At 42.0% G+C, this 13,293-nt stretch overlaps 1 protein-coding gene across 4 annotated transcripts in view; it reads right to left on the bottom strand.

Moving 5' to 3' along the window:
• Nucleotides 1-13,293, bottom strand: part of arhgap32b (Rho GTPase activating protein 32b) — a 232,009-nt gene that overhangs the window by 121,542 nt on the left and 97,174 nt on the right. For all 4 annotated transcript variants that reach the window (XM_029690801.1, XM_029690800.1, XM_029690802.1 and 1 more), the window contains one exon: nucleotides 4,251-4,342. In XM_029690801.1, coding sequence (XP_029546661.1) covers nucleotides 4,251-4,342 — 92 coding nt within the window. The remainder of the gene's footprint in view (nucleotides 1-4,250; nucleotides 4,343-13,293) is intronic.

The raw sequence follows: 13,293 nt of genomic DNA, 5'->3' as shown, positions 1-13,293 counted from the left end.
CCGCCGATTCTGTTGAAAAACATTTCTTAAACGCAAGCAAACAGAACAAAACGGGGATAAACATACCTGAATTTGTCCAATAGAAATGCTTGTTTGCAACTGTTGGACTAACGATTACACCCTATTTCACCTAAAATGTGTCCCTCGACCTGTGTGCACCTACGTTGTAAACTTTAATTCATAAGCCAGGTTGTAGCAACCTCATGGCCTAAGCCCAAAAATATAGAGCTGGCTGGGTTCTCTGTGCATCGGCAGGATAGAGCAGGCAACGTTATATCCGTTTTACCTCATTTCTACCAGCATGTCACATGTGCAACCAGAGGGGGAAAAAACTAGACCACCTTTACTCCACACACAGATACACATACAAAGCTCTCCCTCCATTTAGCAAATCTGACCATAATTCTATCCTCCTGATTCCTGCTTACAAGCAAAAATTTAAAAAGGAAGTACCAGTGACTCGCTCTATATGGAAGTGGTCAGATGACGCGGACTCTACGCTACAGGACTGTATTCTAGCACAGACTCGAATATGTTCCGGGATTCATCCAGTGGCATTGAGTCACCAGCTTCATCAATAAGTGCATTGACAATGTCATCCCCACAGTGACCGTAAGTACATATCCTAACCAGAAGCCATGGATTACAGGCAACATCTGCACCTAGCTAAAGGCTAGAGCTACCTCTTCCAAGGAGCGGGACACTAATCCGGAAGGTTATAAGAAATCCCGCTATGCCCTTAGATGAAACATCAAACAGGCAAAGCATCAATACAGGACTAAGATTGAATCGTACTACACCGGCACTGATGGTCGTTGGATGTGGCAGGGCTTGCAAAGTATTATGAACTACTAAGGGATACACAGCCGCAAGCTGCCCAGTGACACGAGCCTACCAGACGAGCGAAATGCCTTTCATGCTCGCTTCGAGGCAAGCAACACTGAAGCATGTGTGAGAGCACCAGCTGTTCCGGACGACTACGTGATCACACTCTCCGTAGCCAATGTGAGCAAGACCTTTAAACAGGTCAACATTCACAAGGCAGCGGGGCCAGACGGATTACCAGGGCGTGTACTCAGCGCATGCGCGGACCAACTGGCAAGTGTCCCCTCACTGTCATTTTCAACCTCTCCCTGACTGAGTCTGTAATACCAACATAATCCCTGTGCCAAAGAATGCGAAGGTAAACTGTCTAATTGACTACCGCCCCGTAGCACTGACGTCGGTAGCCATGAAGTACTTTGAAAGGCTGGTCATGGCTTGCATCAACACCATCATCCCGGAAACCCTAGACACACTCTGATTCACATACTGCCCCAACAGATCCACAATGCCATTTACCACCTGGACAAAAGGAACACCTATGTGAGAACGCTGTTCATTGACTACAGCTCAATGTTCAACACCATAGTGCCCACAAAGCTCATCACTAAGCTAAGGACCCTGGGACTAAACACCTTCCTCTGCAACTGGATCCTGGACTTCCTGACAGGCCACCCCCAGGTGGTTAGGATAGGCAACAACACATCTGCCACGCTGATCCTCAACACCGGGGCCCCTCAGGGGTGGGTGCTTAGTCCCCTACTGTACTCCCTGTTCACCCACGACTGCGTGGCCAAGCACGACTCCAACACCATCATTAAATTTGCTGACGACACAACAGTGGTAGGCGTGATCACCCACAACGATGAGACTGACCTCCTCCTTACAGGCTGAGACCTTGCAGTGTGGTGCCAAGACAACAACCTCTCCCTCAATGTGAGCAAGACAAAGGAGATGATTGTGAACTACAGGAAACATTGACGGGGCTGTAGTGGAGCGGGTCGAGAGTTTCAAGTTCCTTGGTGTCCACCTCACCAACTATGTTCCAAACACACCATGACAGTCGTGAAGAAGCCACGACAACACCTTTTCCGCCTCAGGAGACTGAAAAGATTTGGCATGGGTTCCCAGATCCTCTAAAAGTTAGACAGCAGCACCATCGAGAGCATCCTGACCGGTTGCATCACCGCCTGGTATGGCAACTGCACGGCATCTGACCGTAAAGCACTACAGAGGGTAGTGTGTACGGCCCAATACATCACTGTGGCCAAGCTTCCTGCCATCCAGGACCTATATAAGAGGTGCCAAGTCTAGGTCCAAAAGGCTCCTTAACAGCTTCTACCCCCAAGCTATAAGACTGCTGAAAAATTCATCAAATTGCCACCCGGACTATTTACATTGACCCCTCTTGTTTTTACACTGCTGCTACTCGCTGTTTATTATCTATGCAGTCACTTTACCCCAACATACATGTATAAACTACCTCGACTAACCTGTACCCCCACACATTGACTCAGTACCAGAACCCCCTGTATATTGCCACGTTACTGTTAAATCATTTTTTGTTACTTTTTACTTTAGTTGATTTAGTAAATATTTTTTTAACTCCATTTCTTGAATTGCATTGTTGGTGAAGGGCTTGTAAGCATTTCACAGTAAGTTCTACACCTGTTGTATTTGGCACAAGTGATAAATACATTTTGATTTGGAATATTAAATGAGTCATCCAATAGGATGTAATAGAAATAAGCTCATGCAAAAAAATGCCCTCCCTCATCTTAAACGGCACTGACTGCCACAGTATAAGTGAATGATGTGTCTAGACCCCTCAAACTCACTGCTTGTTCTCATTGTTCCCCTCTAATCAGGGACTGATTTAGACCTGGCAAACAGATTAGTCTTTTCATTGACTTATTTTTACAGAAATAGCCATATGCTTTCCAAACAATGTTTTCCCACCATTGAATAATAAAATATATGCCTGGCTGGGCCTCTACTTTTCACTGACAGTCAACTCAATAATCATCTATTTTGTATTTGCAGCGTACGCTGCCCAAACTGCACATGCTGCCTTTCCTTCAGACTGTAGGCAATGCAATTTTTTTTCAGGCTAGGGGAGGCTAATGATCCTCTGTGGCCAAATCATGCTTTAGTAGCCTATTCTGAATGATTTTATGAATGATTATATGTATTTCTGTATAGACAGTAGGCTAATTAGACTATATAATTTTGGCCACTTCATTCAATTTACTTAGGCTTATAGGGGGCTAAGCTTTTCCCCCATGTCAAGCTACTATCCCCCATAGTAGGAAAGGTAACCAATTCTATTGGTCAGCTTGTCAAGAATGAATTAGCCCAAACAGACTCTTGGACAGTTGTGGGACGATAGATCCCAAATTTATACAACCAGTAGGCCTAGGGTACATACATTTTCTTTTTATCTCTACGGAATGGGTGTCCCTAAACCGGGCCGCTTGTTGCTAACGTGCACAAATGTGACTAGAATTATGTTTTATACAACAGCCAACTTTCCAGGACATAGACATGTCTTAAATGGGCAGAAAGCGTAAATTCTTGTTAATCTAACTGCAGTGTCCAATTACAGTAGCTATTACAGTGTAAAAATACCATGCTATTGTTTGAGGCGAGAACAGATAGTTCTTAATTCTGATCCGCGCGATGAACTGAGAACCCCGCTGGCTGTATGGACAGGGACAATATATCCAGAGAGCGCCATGATTCTGTAAAACAGAGTATATTACAGTCTCTTATGTTTCTCTGAAAGGAGATCCTCGCTCTGAGCTCGTCTACTTTGCTGTCCAGGAACTGAACGTTAGCGAGTAATATACTCGGAAGCTGTGGATGGTTTGCTCACTGCCTGAGCCCGACTAGGACCCCACTTCTTCTCACTCTAATGCGGCATCAACGTTTTGGTATAGCACCCAGGATGAATGGGGCTGCCTCGGGGAGTCCAAAGGATTCAGGTCAGGGAAGTCGAATTTCTGGTTGAATTGCTGGTGCGTGACCAACAATTTAATGTCCAAAACTTAATTTCGGCTGTAGGTAATAATACTAGAAATGTTCTGATCAAATAATGTAACAAATAACAAAACTGCATAGTTGGCTAGGAGCTAGAAAGAAGGTGACTGTGTCCATCTGCGCCAGACAAAGAAAAAGGTTGAACAGAAAAAGGTTGATCGAGACAGAGAATGGAGATGAGACACAAAGGTGGAGAAGACACAAAGGTGGAGAGAGACCGGTCGAAGGAGAGATTGAGTGGGGTCAAAGTCAGAGGGAGATAGAGAAAGAGAGGGGGGAGAGAGGAAATCAAAGTAGAGAGCAAGAGAGATGTGCAGCAGATGTGAGTTATGGCAGTTTCGGGAAGGCATGCGGCGGGCTAAGTCTACTCGGTCAGTCGACCCACTCACTTCTTGACGTTCTTGACCTTCATGCTGGCCGTGCTGCTGCAGGAGCGCAGGAGAGTCTCGGTGCTCAGCTCGGGGACCTCAGCACTCCGCGCCTGCATGTCGCAAAAGAAATGCATACCCGTAAATACATGACCTGTGACTTCACCTTTGACAAACAACTCCATGAGTTGACCTGCATGCAAGAGAAACCTAGGGACAGCGCAAAGCAAAACTGTTCAAAGAAAAAATCCCAAGATGTTGTGACTAGCTACTTTTTATATATTTTTGGTTGTTATATTTTTATGTTTATTGGACAGAGACCATGAAAGAGTGGAAGTAAAGTTAGGAGAGTGCGTTAGGACAGTCGGTCGGATTCAAACCTACAAATTGCTAGACCAATCCAGGCCCCTACTAGCTAAGTTTGACCCAACATGGAAAAGTCTGACCCCTGAACCAATGACTGAGAGGCTAATCTATGACAGAGGGAGGTTAAAACGCATTTGACAACATTAAATCATATAATCCTGTGTCAACACAGACCGCCAGGGAAGGGAAAAGAGCAACACTAAGTTAACAGAGAGAAAGAAGTCGAACCAGAGATGATAAAGAACGAGCGAGAGATAGTAAGGAAAGTAAAGAATGAGCGAGAGAGAGAGAGAGCGAGAAAGAGAGAGAGCGAGAAAGAGAGAGGACAGGATGAGACGTGGGGAAACTTGGTCTCTTTTTAGCTGGCTGCAGCCAAAGACAGTGAAGGTGATATGCAGATAAGCATTCCCAATGAGGTCAGAGAGACAGGGGCCAGGTGTGCCGGGGTACAAAGAGCATCCTGTCAGGCCTGCACTAGCTGTGAATAGGAATATATATCAGCTTAGCCTGTGTGCCAGTCCCTTTTTGTTCTTTCTGCTTTAGCCGACTCCATTGTTATTGCCGTTTGGCATCGAAAATGTTTCTGCTAAAGCAAATACAGAGTGAAAACCAGGCTAGTAAGAGCTACTAGGAGCAGGGAAACACTGGTAGCAACCACTTCAGTACTTCCCCAAGGGGAGAGACAAGATGGGCTTATGAAGTCTAGCCAAAACATTCCCAGAAGTTGTACCTATAAAATATTCAACTGTGTCTTAAAACCTGTTTGGGACAGGGGGCAGTATTTTCACGTTCGGATGAAAAGCGTGTCCAGAGTAAACTGCCTGATACTCGGGCCCAGAGTCAAATATTTGCATATTATTAGTAGATTTGGATAGAAAACATTCTGAAGTTTCTAAAACTGTTTGAATGATGTCTATGAGTATAACAGAACTCATATGGCAGGCAAAAACCTGAGAAAAAAATCCAACCAGGAAGCTGGAAATCTGAGGTTTGGAGTTTTTCAAGTGATTGCCTATCCAAACTACAGTGTCTGTGGGGTCATTTTGCACTTCCTAAAGCTTCCACTAGATGTCAACAGTCTTTAGAACCTTGTTTCATGCTTCTACTGTGAATGGGGGAGAGAATAAGAGGTGATTCAACAAGTGGACTAGGCTGAGGCCAATGAGTTGTTTACTGCGCAGTAACGCAGGCGCACCGTTCCCTCTTTTTCCTCTGTAATGAATACACTATTGTCCGGTTGGAATATTATCGAAGATTTATGCTAAAAAGACCCTAAGGATTAATTGTAAACATCGTTTGACATGTTTCTACGAACGGTAATGGAACTTTTTGACTTTTCGTCTAGGGTTTTGCGCTCGCTTTGGAATAGTGATCTAAACGCGTGAACAAAACGGAGGTATTTGGACATAAATTATGGACTTTATCGAACAAAACAAACATTTCTTGTGGAAGTGGGAGTCCTGGGAGTGCATTCCGACGAAGATCAGCAAAGGTAAGTGAAGATTTGTAATACTATTTCTGAGTTTTGTTGACTCCAGAACTTGGCGGGTAACTGTATAGCTTGCTTTGATGGCTGAGCTCTGTACTCAGAATATTGAACAATGTGCTTTCGCCGTAAAGCTGTTTTGAAATCTGACACAGCGGTTGCATTAAGGAGAAGTGTATCTATAATTCTTTGAATAACTGTTGTAAATTTTATCAACGTTTATGATGAGTATTTCTGTAAATTGATGTGCTCATTCACCGGGAGTTTTGGGAGGCAAAACATTTTCTGAACATCACGCGCCAATGTAAAATGGGGTTTTTGGATATAAATATGAACTTTATCGAACAAAACATACATGTATTGTGTAACATTGAGTCCTGGGAGTGTCATCTGATGAAGATCGTCAAAGGTGAGTGATTCATTTTAGCTGTATTTCTGGTTTTTGTGACGCCTCTCCTTGCTTGGAAAATGGCTGTGTGGTTTTTCTTGTCTAGGTGCTGTCCTAACATAATTGGACAATGTGGTTGGATTAACGAGAAGTTCATCTTTAAAATGGTCTAAAATAGTTGTATGTTTGAGAAATTTGAATTATGAGATTTTTGTTGTTTTGTATTTCGCGCCCTGCTATTCCATTGGCTGTCGGCGAGGGGTCCCGCTGGCGGAACGGGGTTCCGCTAGCGGAACGTCTGTCCTCAACAGGTTTTAAAGAAGGCAAGGTCTCTTCAAGGCTGGCCAAATAAACAAACTCCCTGAACACTTGAGTTGGTAGATATTATGCACAGTAGCCTACGTCGCATTAAGTGACACTGAATGTGAAGTATTTTGGTTATGTACTGCACTTTCACATTTAGGCGTTATTCAAATATACAGTATTTCTCGATTAACAACTGGTAAATTAGCCTAGTCACATGCAGCGTGTACATTTTTTCTTCTAGGCCTATTTGCATCTAAGTAAGCCAGTGATAACACATTCTCTTTTGCAGTAAAGACCTGACCAATGTCCTGTTATCAATGTGCATTCGGTCAACCGTTATGACACGTCGAGAGCTTGGCAGACTTATTGATCTATTCATCCTCTGAAATACCGCACAACAACCACTGCCTGCCACGTATGTCCGCTACTGCCATTTGGGCATACTGCTACCCACTGTGACCGCTAATTACCATAGCATTTTTTATCACAACAATGTCCCTAAACCACAAGTGGGACTTATTTAGAGAAATGTATTCACAAGTACTGGCCCCTTCATAATAACAAAATACAAAATATAACAAACAGCAGATATGCCATGTCTTTAATGTTTCAAAACATTAATTAGCGGTAGAGATATGGCTGTGTGCTATCTTGCACCCCATACCTTGTTTAGTGCACTACGTTTGACATGGGCCAATAGGGCCGTTGTCAAAAGTAGAGTAGTATATAGGGAATAGGGTGCAATTTGGGACTCCAACTGTGTCTCTCTGCCACTGTATTGAATGTTTGTGTTTCCAAAGTGAGCATGGTGGCGGCCAACTGTCCTGTTACCATGGAGACGGCCTCATTTCAGCAAGCATGTTACTGAATGCAGCTCAGTTGGAGTGAAAAAAAAATAATCCAGCTTGGATGGAGTTGAAATAATGAATGATTTCAGCAACTGAATGATTTAAGATGTGATATCACTAATGGAGACTTTGGCATATTATAAATATAGATATTTACTAAAAGATGGCATAACTTGAATTATATATGAGAGGGGTTACATTAATTGATTCATATCTATCTTATAATAATTCGATTAATATTGAATCATCTGATTTAAACACTACAATGTCCTCATTACAATTCTTCTAAAGTTTAGCCTACATATACTGAACAAAAATATAAACACAACAATTTCTATGATTTTAGTGAGTTAGTTCATGTAAGGAAATCAGACAATTGAAACAAATAAATTAGGCTGTAATCTATGGATTTCACATTAATGGGCAAAGGCGCAGCCATGGGTGGGCATAGACCCACCCACTGGGGAGCCAGGCCCAGCCAGTCTTAATTAAAAAGTCTTAATTACAGACAGAAATACTGCTCAGTTTCAGCCATTCCGGGTGGCTGGTATTAGACGATCCCGCAGCTGAAGAAGCCGGATGTGGCGGTCCCGGGCTGGCGTGGTTACACATGGTCTGTGGTTGTAAGGCCGGCTGGACGTGCCGCCAAATTCTCGAAATCAACGTTGGAGGCGGCTTATGGTTGAGAAACATTCAATTCTCTGGCATCAGCTCTGGTGGACATTCATGGTGAGAATGCCAATTGCGTGCTCCCTCAAAACTTGAGGCATCTGTGGCATTGTGTTGTGTAACAAAACCGCACATTTTAGACTGGCCTTGTATTGTCCTTCCAGTTCTCTGCTGCCAATGACTGGAACGAACTACAAAAATCACTGAAGCTGGAGACTCATATCTCCCTCACTAGCTTTAAGCACCAGCTGTCAGAGCAGCTCACAGATCACTGCACTGGTACATAGCCAATCTGTAAACAGCCCATCCAACTACCTCATCCCCATACTGTATTTATTTATTTTGCTCCTTTGCACCCCAGTATCTCTACTTGCACATTCAAATTCTGCACAACTACCATTCCAGTGTTTAATTTCTAAATTGTAATTACTTCACCACCATGGCCTATTTATTGCCTTAACCTCTACGGGCTAGGGGGCAGTATTGAGAATTTTGGAAAAAATATGTGCCCATTTTTAACTGCCTCCTACACCAACTCAGAAGCTAGAATATGCATATTATTGTTCAGGTTTGGATAGAAAACACCCTAAAGTTTCTAAAACTGTTTGAATGGTGTCTGAGTATAACAGAACTCCTATGGCAGGCAAAAACCTGAGAAGGTTTCATGCAGGAAGTACCCTGTCTGACAAGGTGTTGTTGTTCTTGCTTCTGTTTATTGAAGAGTCAGGATCTTAGCTGTAACGTGACAATTCCTAGGGCTCCAATAGGCTCTCAGAACCCGGGAAAAACCTGAACGATGACGAGGCAGCCTCAGGCTTAAACACAGAATCCCCTTTTCCAAGTGTCACATCAGAGGACAATGGAATTAGGCGCGTGCGCGATTCGACCCCGTGCAGTATTTTCCTTCGGCTGTTTAGCTAATTGCAGATTCCCGGTCGGAATATTATCGCTTTTTTACGAGAATAATGGCATAAAAATTCATTTTAAACAGAGGTTGACATGTTTTGAAGTACGGTAATGGAATATTAAGAAATTTTTTGTCACATTCTGCGCGATGCGCACGACAGTTATTTACCATTCTGATAGTGTCTAGAACGCACGAACAAAACGCCGCTGTTTGGATATAACGATGGATTATTTGGGACCAAACCTACATTTGTTATTGAAGTAGAAGTCCTGGGAGTGCATTCTGACGAAGAACAGGAAAGGTAAGACCATTTTTCTTATAGGAAATGTGATTTTGGTGAAGGCTAAACTGGGTGGGTGTCTAAATAGCTAGCCCGTGATGGCTGGGCTATGTACTTAGAATATTGCAAAATGTGCTTCATCCGAAAAGCTATTTTAAAATCGGACATATCGAGTGCATAGAGGAGTAATGTATCTATAATTCTTAAAATAATTGTTATGCTTTTTGTGAACGTTTATCGTGAGTAATTTAGTAAATTGTTAGTAAATTCCCCGGAAGTTTGCGGGGGGTATGCTTTTTCTGAACGTCACATGCTAATGTAAAAAGCTGGTTTTTGATATAAATATGAACTTGATTGAACAGACATGCATGTATTGTATAACATAATGTCCTAGGTGTGTCATCTGATGAAGATCATAAAAGGTTAGTGCTGCATTTAGCTGTGGTTTGGGTTTTTGTGACATTATATGCTAGCTTGAAAAATGGGTGTCTGATTATTTCTGGCTGGGCACTCTCCTGACAATCTAATGTTTTGCTTTCGTTGTAAAGCCTTTTTGAAATCGGACAGTGTGGTTAGATTAACGAGAGTCTTGTCTTTAAATAGCTGTAAAATAGTCATATGTTTGAGAAATTGAAGTAATAGTATTTCAAACGTTTTAAAAATCGCGCCACAGGATTCAACTGGCTGTTACGTAAGTGGGACGAATTCGTCCCGCCGGTCCCATAGAGGTTAACTCCCTTATCTTACCTCATTTGCACTCACTGTATATAGACTTTTTGTTTTCTTTTTTCTACTGTACTATTGACTGTATGTTTGTTTATTCCATGTGTAACTCTGTGTTGTTGTTGTGTGTCGAACAGCTATGTTTTATCTTGGCCAGGTCGCAGTTGCAAATGAGAACTTGTTCTCAACTAGCCTACCTGGTTAACTTGTTGGGGATAGGGGGCAGTATTTGCACGGCCGGATAAAAAACGTACCCGATTTAATCTGGTTACTACTCCTGCCCAGTAACTAGAATATGCATATAATTAGTAGATTTGGATAGAAAACACTCTAAAGTTTCTAAAACCGTTTGAATGGTGTCTGTGAGTATAACAGAACTCATATGGCAGTCAAAACCCTGAGACAAATCCTAACAGGAAGTGGAAATCTGATGTGTGGATTCACTTCAAACCTTTGCCCTTGAAACACACAGGGACTTATTAATCATTTAGCACATTTCCTAAGGCTTCCACTAGATGTCAACAGTCTTTACAAAGTGGTTTGAGTCTTCTATGGTAGAAACTGACCCAAAGAGAGGCTTGGGAAGTTGGTCACATGGGGAGGGCTATTACTACTATGACGCGGGCGCCCATGGGAAACCTTTTGTTCTGAAACGTTTAGTAAGACAATGCAATCGTCCGCCTTGAATATTATTGAAGCTCTGGTTGAAAAAAGGCCCTAAAGATTTATGTTATACAACGTTTGACATGTTTGAACGAATGTAAATATATATTTTTTGCACATTCAAGACGACAAGTCCCGCGCGCTTCAGTACATTATGAGTAGCCTTCGGAACGCGCTAACAAGAAGGAACTATTGGGACATAAATTATTAACTTTTTCGAACATAACTACATTTGTTGTGGACCTGGGATTCCTGGAAGTGCCTTCTGATGAAGATAATCAAAGGTAAGGGAATATTTACAATAGTATATTTGATTTTAGATGGTTCCAAGATGGCGCTAACATGTATCGCCTAGCCTATTTTTCTGAGCATACCACGTCATTTATTGCAAAGTGTGATTTCTCAGTAAAGTTATTTTTAAATCTGGCAATGCGGTTGCATTCACGAGATGTTAATCTATAATTCTTTGAATGACAATATTCCATTTTAACAATGTTTTCGAATAGTAATTTTGTAAATTGTAGCGCTGATTCACCGGAAGCATTTGAGGGAAAATATTTTCTGAACGTCACGCACCGATGTAAAATGCTGTTTTTATATATAAATATGAACTTTATCGAACACAAAATGCATGTATTGTGTAACATGATGTCCTAGGAGTGTCATCTGATGAAGATTGTCAAAGGTTAGTGCTGCCTTTAGCTGTGTTTTGGGTATTTGTGATGCATCTAGTTGCTTTGAAAATGGCAGTGTGATTTTTTTTGGCAGGGTACTCTCCTAACATAATCTAATGTTTTGCTTTTGCTGTAAAGCCTTTTTGAAATCGGACAACGTGGTTCGATTCAGGAGAGGTGTATCTATAAAATGGTGTAAAATAGTCATATGTTTGAGAAATTGAAGTTATAGCATTTATGAGGTTTTGTATTTCGCGCGACGCGATTCCACTGGCTGTTGACTAGGGTGGGACGTTTGCCCAGACAGGTTAAATAGAGGTGAAATAAATAAAACGTAAAAAAACAAGGTGCACCTGTGTAATGATCATGCTGTTTAATCAGCTTATTGATATGCCACACCTGTCAGGTGGATGGATTATCTTGGCAACGGAAAAATGCTCACTAACAGGGATGTAAACTAATTTGTACACAAAATTTGAGCGAAATAAGCCTTTTGTGCATATGGAACATTTCTGGTCTTTAGTATTTCAGCTCACTTTGCTTGTATATTTTCATTCAGTATACATAAATCATGTACAATAGATTAGGTTCTGATACATCCCCACGCCTTCTAAAGTTACATTAATGATGTACATGAGAGGCATCATCATCATTTCACGATTGGGAGCCGAGGCTGGATGTTGATGCAGCATTTCAGTTTGATATCAAGACATTTCCCTAACAGTTAAGACAATCAGTTCATTAAAGGAGACTGAGATAAAACGGTGTCAGGGAGCCAACGAGCCCCAATCAAAGAGGAGCCTTGTTATCTAAGTACTGAACGTTTGATTAGCACTGACACTGTCGGGGTCTCTCTAAGCTGGGATGCTGTGTGTGTGTGTGTGTGTGTCACAACTGGGACCTCACGATACGATATCATAATACTTAGGTGCCGATGTGATTCTCACAATTCTATATGCATTGAGATTTGATACTGCGATTATTATATGTACACTACCGTTCAAACTATTGGGGTCACTTAGAAATGTCCTTGTTTTTGAAAGAAAAGCTAATTTTCTGTCCATTCAAAACAACATCAAATTGATCAGAAATACAGTGTTGACATTGTTAATGTTGTAAATGACTATTGTAGCTGGAAACGGCAGATTTTTTATGGAATTCCTACCTAGGCGTACAGAGGCCCATTATCAGCAACCATCAGTCCTATGTTCCAATGGCACATTGTGTTCGCTAATCCAAGTTTAGAATTTGATAAAGATAGTTGAGCATTAGAAAACCCTTTTGCAATTATGTTAGCACAGCTGAAAACGGCTGTGTTGTTTAAAGAAGCAATAAAACTGGCGTTCTTTAGACTAGATTAGTATCTGGAGCATCAGCATTTGTGGGTTCGATTACAGGCTCAAAATGGCCAGAAACAAAGACTTTCTTCTGAAACTCGTCAGTCTATTCTTGTTCTGAGAAATGAAGGCTATTACGCCTCACAAGTCCTCAACTGGCAGCTTCATTAAATAGTACCCGCAAAACACCAGTCTCAAAGTCAACAGTGAAGAGGGAACTCCGGGATGCTGGCCATTTCTCAGACTGGCCAATAAAAAGAAAAGATTAAGATGGGCAAAAGGACACAGACACTGGACAGAGGAACTCTGCCTAGAAGGCCAGCATCCCGGAGTCGCCTCTTCACTGTTAATGTTGAGACTGGTGTTTTGCGGGTACTATTTAATGAAGCTGCCAGTTGAGGACTTGTGAGGCGTCTG

The sequence above is a fragment of the Salmo trutta genome, chromosome 15 (genome assembly GCF_901001165.1).
Source record: "Salmo trutta chromosome 15, fSalTru1.1, whole genome shotgun sequence".
In the NCBI taxonomy this organism is placed as follows: domain Eukaryota; kingdom Metazoa; phylum Chordata; class Actinopteri; order Salmoniformes; family Salmonidae; genus Salmo; species Salmo trutta.
The sequence above is the reverse complement of the archived record's forward strand: the minus strand, read 5'-3'. Positions and strand labels throughout refer to the sequence as shown.